At 32.4% G+C, this 13,504-nt stretch overlaps 1 protein-coding gene across 1 annotated transcript in view; it reads left to right on the plus strand.

The window, feature by feature from the left end:
* Positions 1 to 13,504, plus strand: part of LOC106870179 (carbonic anhydrase-related protein 10) — a 1,185,504-nt gene that overhangs the window by 708,453 nt on the left and 463,547 nt on the right. Inside the window, exon 4 of the mRNA XM_089355291.1 lies at positions 10,522 to 10,658. Within this exon, the coding sequence (XP_089211417.1) occupies positions 10,522 to 10,658 (137 nt within the window). The remainder of the gene's footprint in view (positions 1 to 10,521; positions 10,659 to 13,504) is intronic.

A 13,504-nucleotide genomic window follows, 5' to 3' on the forward strand; every position in this document is an offset into this window, starting at 1 on the left:
TGAAATGTAGAAATATGAAAAATATATCTGAAACATATTTTTAATATTTCCGCATTTTTCTTTAAATGTAATTCTCGTAAAGATGGAACTGAAAGTGAGGTCGAAATTCATCTTAATTTTAGAGCGAGCGGCTGGCATTTAGTGTTTTGGCAGCTGATTCCGACATTCAAAATTTTATAATTACGGTGGGCAGAGATATTGATTCCCAACTCGGTTTCTATATGAAACACACCGGGGACACACTCACACACACACACACACACATATACAAGCATTTATACCTATATACATACATGCGTACGGGCATGTATATATATATATATATATATATATATATATATATATATATATATATATATATACATATGCATATATGCTTATATGTATATCTATCTATCTATCTATCTATCTATCTATCTATCTATCTATCTATCTATCTATCTGTACATATACGCCAAAAAAGAAAAAAAAGAAAAATTAGAGTGAAACTTGGACGCACGCGCACACATAGTGTGAATCTAATTGGATAATATAACTACAAATCTGCCTGTCTTCTTTGGAAGGAAAAATATTCTTACATATAGCTCTGTTAACTTATACACTAACATAATGTCATATGAGTCAGTATCTACAAAGTTGTTAATGTTTGAAGTGTAAATCTTTGTAAGTTTAATATTTTTCAAATATGAAATCATGAAATGTTGTCCTTTACTTCTTTCTGTCTCTGGACTGTAGTCATGCTGGAGCACTGCTTTGAATAGGTTATTCGACCTTAGCATTTATTCCGAAGTGTGGTACTTATTACATTGGTCTCGTTTTTCCGAACCACTAATCAGGGCAAGGGGGTCAAATGCAAACACAAAGACACACACATAGATATGCAATCGTACTCGTATATACATACATACATTTATATATACATGCATACATATGTTTATGCATGTATATAAAAAAAAATACGCTTCTTTCCATTTCCGTCTACCAAATCCAATCACGAGTCTTTGCTCGGTTAGGTCCTATAGTAGAAGTCACTAGCCCAACGTGTTATAGACTGGGTCTAAAAACCAACACCACATGGTACAAAGTAATAGAAAAGAGAAAATATGTCACTTGCAAATCAGTTTGACCTGGAAGGTAACACCATGTGTTCCATAATTGTGCCTGTGCAGTTGTGATCTTTCGATCCTCTTTACCCAATGGAACATTCGAATTGTGATACCTGGAGAGGAAAAGAGTCCTGTAGCAGCAGTCAGCTGGTACTCATTTTTGTTGAGCAGGTGAGAGCATCATGAAATGAAATGCTTCGCTTAAACAACGTAGTATGGAGCGCAATTAACCAGAGGAAATTATGTTCGTAGGAAGAAGGGACGTAGGGTTAATTGACGCTATTTTCACACATTTCAACTAAGTATAAGTAAATATCAAACCTGTGGGTAAGCTGTGGACAAACTGTGTTATAAATGTTTGATATAAATATACAACTAGATGAAAGATGGAAGAAGGTGTAGAAAGATAGAAGGATATGCTGTAAGAGAGAGTTAGTTACCTTACCGTATTGTTTTGTTTGCTCGAAGAGGCTAATAGCTGTGTAAATTGAAGAGATTATGCCGGAATGTATATTTGGAAGAGGTTTCTTAGTTTGCATTACTTATTGGTATATTATTCTATCGTTCGCTTTTACAGAATAATTAAGAACAGGTGTGAAAAGAAACCAACGCCATATATATATATATATATATATATATATATATATATATATATATATATATATATATATATATATATATATATATATATATATATATATATATATATATATATATATATATATATATATATATATATATATATATATATATATATATATATATATATATATATATATATATATATATATATATATATATATATATATATATATATATATATATATATATATATATATATATGGGGTCATCCCATAAATAATGTAGTTATTTTAATTCCATCAACTAAATGTCGGAGGAGGACGGGATAATCTACCTCCATCAACTTGCTATAAACGCAGGTCGTAATTTTACCTTGTAACTATCCTAAGCGCAAGTTACCAAGACTGCAATTCGATTTTAACGATTATTGTTCCAAATTTACTATGGAAGTGACAAGGAAACATCTACGACATTTTGCCTCATGAGTTCAATAACGGCAAGACCGCAGCGGAAAGTGCGAAAAATATTAATGTAGTATATGGGGATCGGACAATAAGCGTAGTCCAGTGTCAGTAGTGATTCTATAAGTTCAGACCCGGAAACTAGAGCCTAGAAGATGAACCTTGTCCTGAAAGATCTGTGGAACCCGACAAGGATTTCCTTCAACCCATGGTGGAACAAAATCTCATCGTAACTGTTGAGGAACTAGCAGAGAGCTTGAATTTCGTCATTCAACCAGTCATTCAAGTCAGCACTAGGAGAAAAACAACCATATTTGGTTTCAAGATGAAAGGTGCTCTTCCATCAGGATAATGCTTGGCCACATACAGTGAGGATGATATTCCAAAGGCTGAAGTAGTTTCAATGGGAAACGATGTTTCATTCACCACATTCGCCAGACGTTGCTCCGTCTTATTATCATTTAATCCGCAGTCTTCAAAATCATTTGGACCGAAAACATAGGAATTCCGTAGACGTGGTCAAAAGAGTACTGGAAAAATATTTTTCGTGGCGGACAAGTGAATTTTGGAAGCGGGGCCTTGCAAGTCTGAACCCGAAACTACTTGGTTGCAAAGTGATCTTCCTCGTGACACAGACAAGTCTGTTTATAGACTATACGGTATTGGTAGATAATTTATATGATATGCACAACACAGGATGAATCAGAACTATCGAAATATATTTAAATGTTAGATACACTTAGTTGATATAACGAACTATAATCAGACTGTAATGCATTGCTTTTATGCTTTCGATATGCAGGAGCTTGGAGTTTCTCGATGAGCTGTTCCGCTCTATGTTAATTGCTTTGTATATTATGTGTGTGTGTGTGTGTGTGTGTGTATTTATATATATATATATAAATGTGGAAATATATGCACATATATAATCAACCCCGCACACACTCACACAAACACACTCACATATATATGTATACATTTATATATCTACATAAATGCACAGACGCACACAGAGGTTTGGTTGCACGAAGAAAATTAGAATTTAATACACTTATGTACAATATATACATATTTATGTGCATCAATACATACATTAATGTTTGTTTTTTGTGTTATAATGAAAGCAATTTAACATTGAACTGAAGCATTACACACTACTTTCGGCACAGTACAAATTTATTATTAAAAAGAGTATTATTGACAATGACTTCGAAGTTTTGGCCCAAATTTAATCAATCAAAATTGTGCATAATATCTCTCCACCACATCCTACCCGAAAATCCAATTCTCTTTCAACTGAGTTCAATGGCTTTGCTGGTCGAATGTGTGTGTGAGCTTGTATGCATGTTTGTGTCTGTGTCTGTGTGTGTTTTTGTATGTTTGTGTGCATGTGAGCGTTCGTAATTTTTTCTTGTTGTGTGAGTTTGTGACCTGTCCCTTTAACTTAAAAGGGCCAGTACTCTTACGCTGTGTATCACGCAGAATCCAACTATTAACTACGCTATGAGTAATAGTCAGTGTAGAGTGCTCGGCCATTTGCAAGTTAGCTTCATAAAGAGGCTGTTCAGTTGATCGGATCAATTAGTACAAGAACTGAAACCGACGGAATGCCAGTTCGTGTGCGTGTGTGTGTGTGTGTGTGTGTGTGTGTGTGTGTGTGTGTTATTTTTTTTACTACCCACAAGGGGCTACACACAGAGGGGACAAACAAGGACAGACAAACGGATTAAATCGATTATATCGACCCCAGTGCGTAACTGGTACTTATTTAATCTATCCCGAAAGGATGAAAGGTAAAGTCGACCTCGGCGGAATTTGAACTCAGAACGTAGCGGGCAGACGAAATACCGCTAAGCATTTCGCCCGGTGTGCTAACGGTTCTGCCAGCTCGCCGTGTATGTGTGTGTGTGTGTGTGTGTCTGTCTGTCATTCTGCTTGTCTATGTGTATGTATATATATTGTGAACTAATTTCTGAAGCGTGCTTTCATTCTTTGGAAGAAAGAAACATCATTTTTCCTGGGGAACGTCTGTATTTCTTTAGAGAATGAATTCATTATATCATCTTCGTATAATTGTTGAAATTTCTATTGCTGTTTTTCTCACTTCAACTATGAAGTCCTCAATATTGGTAGATAGAAGTTAACACATCGATTTGGTAGCAATCTCTTCAGTGGAAAGTGTCACTCACAAGGTCACGGATGTGTGACGAAAGATTTCTAGACAATAGATGTCAGATAAAGAAAGAAAAATAATAAACTAGTGAAGAACAAATATATAGTGCGTGTGTATATTTTGCTTCCTAAAATGAACATCCCGAAATATAACAATACATACTTATACACACACATATAGACACACATTCATGCATATAAGTGTGTTTGTACATGTTTGTTTGAATGAATGTACACTTGTGTCTAAATTTCTTCAAACACTTATCAAATATTGATTTTACACCTTTTTTATGAGAAAAATAAACAGTCCTAGAATAAAGTTACACCCCACGTTTACGTGTCTGGAATCAATTATGTAACTATTAAATAGAAAGCTTTAGAAATCTGAATGTATCTGAGAAGCTATGAAGGATTTGAGGAAAACACTAAAACTCAACAAATTTCTATGTGTGCGTGTGTGTGTTTATATGTGTGTGTTGCCACTCCATCGCTTACGACGTCGCGGGTTCCAGTCGATCCGATCAACGGAACAGCCTGCTCGTGAAATTAACGTGCAAGTGGCTGAGCACTCCACAGACACGTGTACCCTTAACATAGTTCTCGAGGATATTCAGCGTGACACAGTGTGAAAAGGCTGACCCTTTGAATTACAGGCACAACAGAAACAGGAAGAGTGAGAGAAAGTTGTGGTGAAAGGGTACAGCAGGGTTCGCCACCATCCCCTGCCGGAGCCTCGTGAAGCTTTAGGTGTTTTCCCTCAATAAACACTCACAACGCCCGATCTGGGAATCGAAACCGCGATCCTATGACCGCGAGTCCGCTGCCCTAACCACTGAGCCATTGCGCATGCACGCTTACATGTATGTATGTGTGTATTTGTGTGTGTATGCATATGTCTAGTAAGAATAAGGATTTTAAAAAAAATCAAACAAAGCCTACATTAAGCTGCGCGGCGGGTGCCCAGCTATCGAGAAAAACTGGGGCTAAGATTAGGAGGGAATCTCACTGTCTTTTTGGAAATCTAGGAATCGAAATAGTTGAGAAGACGTATAAAATGCAAAGAAAATTTTGAATAATTGGGGAAATATAGAAATAAGGAAAACCCCCATAAATATAATTATGCAGCAAATTTATATTTATGGAGGTGTCTATATATTTATATGTATATTTATACATGTGGGACAGAGTTTGTTGCGTGAATTATGTAACTAACACCGTTATCTGCAGATGAAATAAATATATACTCTCACTTCGCTTCTTTTATCTGACACACACATAAATATAGTTTTGCTGCATAATTATATTTATGGGTGTTTTCTGGTTGTTTTCCTCTTTTTTATTTCTATCGTTTCCAAATAATTTTTTTCTCTGCTTCCTGAGCCTAAGGCATCGATAATTATTGGTACAATATACATGTTTCCGTTAGCCGTAGCGTTTGGATTTCTCCCCTGAGGGCTTCATATCACACCAGCTTTTCTCTGTTTTCGACGACTCTGCTGTTTCAAGGGCAAGCTGTGTCTATGCTTTCAATGTTCAGTTATATGATCACACTGGATCATGGAGTCAGGAGGAATCATAGCACTACCATTTTCTAACACATCCTTTGATTCATGTTCATACTGTTCTCTCTCTTCAGTTCTAACTTGTTACATAGTTCCCAGTCAGTCACTCTGCTGAAATTGTCTTGCCCTCTCTTGTACTCATTCTGGGCGATTTAACTGAATTTGCTTAAAATATGCTGGTCTGTCTCTACAATTTCACCACAGATTCTGCACTTGACAAATTCTGCTGATTGGTTAATTCTGTACTTGCCGGGAGCGGCACCAACGCTGGTTCCAGTCCAATTTACGTCGTTATCTATTACACTTCCTGCAGAAATTTCACTTATAGAAGCTAAGTTTAGTAACTATATTGTAACGATAAAAATTTTCTCAAGTGATGGGCTATTGAGGTTAGTGCAATCTTCTAGACATCGGGTACATTTAATTTTCCAGGTTGGTTTGAAGACTTTTATTTAACCATGCGTTATAACAATTTCTGTCTCTAGGTCCTTGCATTTAGTTAACTTTTCAAATTCTTTGAATGAGATATGTCAAACAGCTGGTACTATCATGTTTATTAAATAATATTCTCGGTGATATGTAACTTCGTTTAATATTCTAACAAACAAGGAAAGAAAATTCATATTTCATAAAAAATAATTCTTTGTAGTAAAGTACAGAGAAAGCTGAAATGAATAATACAGCTGAATGAATGCATAATCACTTTATGCAATTGTGCAGTTGTTGATTTTTATATATCTACAAAAATACGTATTTTGATAGAATTTTGAATGTGAGTAGTATTTCTAGATCTTTGTTTCTGCTGATTTTTATCCATTTTTCAAGTCTTGTTCTGAAAACCTATTTATAGGAATCTTTGCCTTAAATTTCTTGTAAAATGTAGATTAATAAGTAACTGATTGACGTTTATTGAGGAAAAAACAATCTCATCTGCAACAATGATATATTCTGTAAGACTACTATCACTATGTTGGCAAATGTCATTAAATTCTATCTTACTGAGAAACATTCTATAGCATCAAAAGTTATATTCACATCTGTTATATTCACCATCACTAACCACTTCTACATACCTGTACTTACGATTATCGTCAAAACTTGCATAATTAAATGTTTTTAATAGCTTTTTGCAGTTGTTTGTCAGTATGTATATTTACATGTATGTGTATAAGTATGTGTATATGTATGTATGTATGTATGTATGTATGTATGTATGCATATGTGTTTGTGCGTGTGTGTGCAATAGTTTATCGCCAATATTACTTTCACTTATTTCACAGTTGGATTAACTCAGAAAGTTTTCCCTATAATGTAATATTTATATTGAACAATCACACTTGGATTCAAACTTACTATTTCCATTCCTCGATCACCCAGTATAATCGACGACAGAATACTAAGGTATTATAAACCCATGTAACGTATCAAATGATAGATAATAAAAATTTAGGCTACATTCACTTTGAATGGGTTTGAATACGAAAGAGCTAAGGAGAATAATGTCATTTGCAAATGTGTGATTGTCTGTTTTGACAAGATTATGATAAAATATGCGCAGAATCATAACTGTTAAGAGGAGAACCCTAAGGGTTTCTAATATAAGCATATATAAAACAGTATTCTCTATTTGTAGTCATTCTTCAGTTTAAATGCATAAGAGTACGCTTTTCATTATTAATAATTGCTTATATCACTTATCTTTCCACCCTTAAATAATTCGCATTTCAATCACAATGGTAGTTAAGCAGAAATATTGTTTTATATTATTATGCCTATACCTAACTATGTCCTAGATGACACATTGCCTTAAAATACTCAAATATTTTTTTTTGTATTCACAATAATTATTCAAGTATTGTGTTTGAACACTCAATATAGAACTAAATAGATAATTAGGAGTAATTATATAAGTACTAGGAATGAAATGTCTTGTACAATAGAATTACATATTTTTTTCAGCTACATTCAAGCTCGAAATCTGATACACTATACTGCCAAAACATGACACCATATGAAACAATGTGAAAATTAGATTTTGGTTGCAGAAAATCACTTAGTGGAATCTTCAGTTCGGAACTGAATACCACTTATAAAGAATTCGCTTCTGTCCTCCAGATTTTGAGTTCAATTCTGCCGAGATTAACTGCTCGACTCATTACATTTACGATAAAAATATAATTAATATGACTAATATACTCGGGGAAATTCAGTTAGTTATCTTTACACCTAAATAATAAACCAATAAGTTTACAATAAATTATTGGAGTGAGTCTCAAAATATTTCTGTAGCAATTGTATAAACAAAAGCTTACCGTGAAATCTCTTGACATCATAAATTATAACATTGGAAACTTGAATGCGGCAATAAAACATTAAGTTATTACATATACAACAAAATGCTTATGATAACTCATATATTACAAGTATTTTCCATCCACTGGGTATGAAATGTTTCAAATAAATTTTGTTAAAATATTGAAATGCGCATTAAATACAAAAGATACGGTGTTAATATAAAGCACACACACACACACACACACACACACACATACACACACACACACACACACACACACACACACACACACACACACACACACACATAAATTTACATGACAAGTTTATATTCAAATATCTCTTCTTAATAACTGTGTACACAAATGTCAATACTACTCAAACATCTATTGGATTCATCGGAATATATTAAGCTTGAAAATCAGAGGAGCAATTTTAGTTTTGCTCATGTCTTGGAATATTTAATACGATGCAATAATTATGGTTTAGAAGTGACGTGTCGGATTATGCAGACTATACACACACACACACACACACACACACATAAACACAAACATATACAAACGCATACACACACACACACACACACACACACACACATATATATATATATATATGTATATATATATATATATATATATATATATATATATATATATATATATATATATATATATATATATATATATATATATATATATATACATAAATATATATATATAACTATACATGTATACATATATATAATATTGATATGTTGGTGTATGTGTGTGTTTGTGAATGTATCTATGAAGAAATGAAGAAATATATATATATATATATATATATATATATATATATATATTCGCTTTCAAATTATACAATGAACTGGATTTACAAAAAGAAAAAAATTTGCAAGTGTTCATTCGAAATTTCCCTCCATCTAAACTTATTTACGAACAGGTTACTGGCCTGCCAATTATTTCATCTACACTTGTTGACCTTGCATGATCATTCCTCCAATTTATTATAATAAACAATATTTTATAAATTTAACCAGCATTAATAGTATCATGAGCACTCGTAAAATAATGATATCGATCTAAATTCTTTCGAAATAACTTTACAAATTATTTCTGCATGTTTAAATCTTGTTATTCATTGAAACTGATTTTCCAATTTGTGTTATTGCAATCATTTGTATAAATCATTCCATTAAATTTTACCAGGAGACCAAACATATACTATTAGCCATTTACGAATTTAATGACAAATGAAATACATCACTTCCCAGATGAATGAAATACATCACTTATCGTGTTGCATTAACTAAATTATATACATGGTACACGATATAATCAGTGAAACCAATAAGATAATTAGTAGTAAAATATATTATAATTTCTCCCAGAGGAGTACGATATATTACATATATAGAACTATTTTTTTCTCCATTAGCTTTAAAATAGCAATGAAGTAAATACTATATACAATCACTTTCTTCGAATGTATTGTTCATCGGTGATTTTTCTCAATTATCGTCATTAATTGAGGATAATTTGTTAAACATGATTTCATTTATAAGTACAAATTTTGGGTTTTGATTCTTCCAAGCAACAAATAATTTACTGATGTGCCATTTTTACCAATGATATATATTATCAATTTCATCTTTATTCAGATGAATGCATATTTTCATTATTTCACTTATACCACATATGCAATTTAATTTATATTATTGTTTACAGTCGTCAAGCGTAGATTTGATAAAGCTATAAGACATGTTTGTTTTTTTCAAAGTAGTGAATAAAACAATATAAATGTTTTCTGTACGGAAATGTTTCAGATGCCTAATGTGAATATACAAGTATATATTATCTATGAATATTCTAAAATAGTTATCACTTCTGATAGCAACTGAAGGAGATCCTTATGCTTATAGTGGAGAAAGTGCAAACCTATTTAAAAAGACTGAAGTTTGAAAATACAGTTATCAGTTCCCTTATAAGAAAATAAGATTTATCAGGCAGTTATCATCTTACAGTAATTGAATATACGTTTGATAAAAGTGATATTGAGAAAAAAGTGCATTTAAAAGCATGAGAATGAAAAACATGCTATTTTTCCTAAGAGAAAGTGAGTTAAGATCATAGCGAAAAAAAAAGGGATTAAAATAAATAAAACAAAATAAAATGAAATAAAATATAATATAATAAAATAAGTAAGGATAAATGAAAATCTTCTGAAATGTCATACTCTGGAAAGATGAAGCGAATTGTAGAGTAAGATAAATTACAGTCGTCCAAATATAGTTAAGATATAATGTGTTTAAGGACTAATGATTTTATGTTTATATATTTTTAGGTCCAAGATACTGGGGTCTACTGAATCCTGAGTGGAAAATGTGCAGTGAAGGAAAACAACAATCTCCAATTGACATCCAGCCCAAATATATGTTGTTTGATCCGAATTTGAAACATATTGTAATAAACAAAATTAAGGTAGAGTACGAAATTATTAAATGTTTTGCATAACTCTTATTACTGAAATGTAAAAAGAATAGGGCAATTCGAAAGTTCTGAGAATGATATACTTTTACTGTGTACTGTTATCAATATACAATTTATTAAAACTTTAAACTCATTGATACACAGAATATTGCACGTTATAATCAATTTATGTTTTATATGTTCTATTATTAAGAGATCTATTATAATAGAACTTAATTATTGGGAAAATGTTGAGAAAAAGCTATATGCTTGCTCAAATGATATTCAATATCTAACAAGTTAATATATTATACAGATGTGGCTGTGGGGTAAGTAGCTTGCTTACCAGACACATGGCAACTTGGGCAAGTGCCGTCTACTACAGCCTCAGGCCGATCGAAGTCTTGTGAGTGGATTTGGTAGACGGAAACTGAAAGAAGCCCGTCGTAATATATATATATATATATATATATATATATATATATATATATATATATATATATATATATATATATATATATATATATATATATGTATGTATGTGTGTGTGTGTGTGTGTGTGTGTGTGTATGTGTGTGTGTGTGTGTGTGTATGTCTGTGTATTTGTGTTTGTCCCCCATCACTCTTGAAAACCGATGTTGATGTGTTTACGCCCCCGTAATAAGCGGTTCGGCAAATGAACCGATAGAATAAGTACTAGGCTTACAAAGAATAAGTCCTGGGATCGATTTCTTCGACTCAGAACAGTGCTCCAGCATTGCTGCAATCAAATGACAGAAAAAATAAAAGAATATATTATACTATAATTCCAAGATATGAATCAAATTATATGACGATGTGTAGTTAAGAATAATAAATTTAATATTATATATATATATATATATATATATATATATATATATATATATATATATATATATATATATTTATATATATACATACATATATATGGAGTTACAGGCATTGTAGGCCTTCTGTTAGTGGGGAAAAAGACACGTTTAACATTCCGTTTGAACAATACAATTTTAACGGATATAAAAGCAACCTGTGTTGAGAAAGAACTGAAAGTAGCGTTGAGACTAAAAGTTGTGAAAGTGGATGCAACAGCAGAAACAAGAGGAGAGAGGAGAGAGTTGAAAGTGCTTATGAATATGGATATTTTTTGTAACCATATTTTAAAAGATATTCTTTCGTAACGACAAATTCGTTTTGTTGGATTCCGTCAGGACTTTTTCGGAAAAGAAAATACAGCTAGTCCCCTTTCTATGAATGAAACAGAGTAGAAAGTGTAGCACGGAAAATTTTCAATAACTTTGAGGAGAAACCACGATACACCTGTTGCAAATGCAAGGGGTACTGCAGTTAAACAGGATTGATAAATTTACCGTGTGCTTGGGAATTTTCAGTTTTTTACACAATGCTTTGGTTGATTCTGACCTACTATTATAGGAGGGACAGAGGATACGCCCGAGGTCATATGAATTTGAGGCAAAATACCTCAGCTGCATACTCATGTAAATATGACAGTAACAGTATAAAAATAGCAAATTTGATCAGTATTTATCATAATTTGCTAGGAAATGATATGTGCCGCAGCATCAGCGTTTGATCAGATTGAGTATGAATAGTGCATTTACGATGTAACATCTGTATTAGAAAAGATCTGGATCAATATAATACTGCTCTGTTGCGTATTTATGGTTTGCTTTTCATTTGTGACGTATTTACTCAGTTTCCTGACTATGCATTGAGCCTCATACGAACATAGAACTAGTGATTGTTTTAGCACTTACATCATCATTAAGTAGATGAGTTAATGTAGTTTTCTAGCTAATTTCAGATTTTTTTAAATATGATGCCACCAGCTGTTAATGTTTATGTCAATCGATGGCTAGTCTTCTGTTAATAACATTGGTTTCTTTCCTCTAGTGAAGAAACTAGACCATCTTCTAGTTTTATTTTATTTTCTCTCAATTTATTTCTTTATTATATCGTAAATATTGATTTACATATGCATCAGTACAACATAATTCCGAAGTAATAGAAATATCTACGTACAAGAAAATGTTTCACTAACGAGGCAATAGTAAACTCGTACAGACGATGGTGGATTAATGGTTAAGCATGTATACTGGAATGTCTGTTGGCTTTATTATCACGTAAGTTCCATGTATCAAAGAAAGCTGTTGTTATTTTAGTCCATTCTTTCTCGTGAAAATATAAAACAGTTCCCGATGTACAATGTTTCCTCAATAAAACACAATCAGCAGCTTAAAGTAAAATAAACTGGAAACGATGCCACGTTGGTTTAATGTCTGTCTGACATAGTTAATTCTAACTTAATGACCAAAGATGCTCTGATAATAAGTATTTGTATTCACTCTACATATTAAGTTCCATATCAGGAAATATTTGTACCATGCGTTATGTAGTAGTCTATTTATCTATCTATATCACACATACGTACATTATATATATGGGAGAATATATATATATACATAATCAAAAAGAGCAATTTATGTATATACATACACACGCATGTATGTATCTATACTTATGTATATACGAATTATGTTAGTCAAAATATATTAGTGAATTCTAAATACAAATTCACTGCAGTTAGTGTGGGGCAAAAATTCTTTCTAATGGTAAAAGTTGGAAATACTATATCTTCCGTGTGATGCCCTCTCTCAGATTCCCGAACGCATCATTTCTAGTTCTTTAACCGTACTAATGCGAAATATCGAATCGAGTTTACTCTAGGCAGACTTAAGCCGTATATTGAACTAAAATACAGTCAACAACATTGACACAGTAGCACTATTAGATAACCAGGTGGGGAGAAATTCGCCAGTATC

Source organism: Octopus bimaculoides, chromosome 7, assembly GCF_046866305.1.
Source record: "Octopus bimaculoides isolate indiv1 chromosome 7, ASM4686630v1, whole genome shotgun sequence".
NCBI classification, from domain to species: Eukaryota; Metazoa; Mollusca; class Cephalopoda; order Octopoda; family Octopodidae; genus Octopus; species Octopus bimaculoides.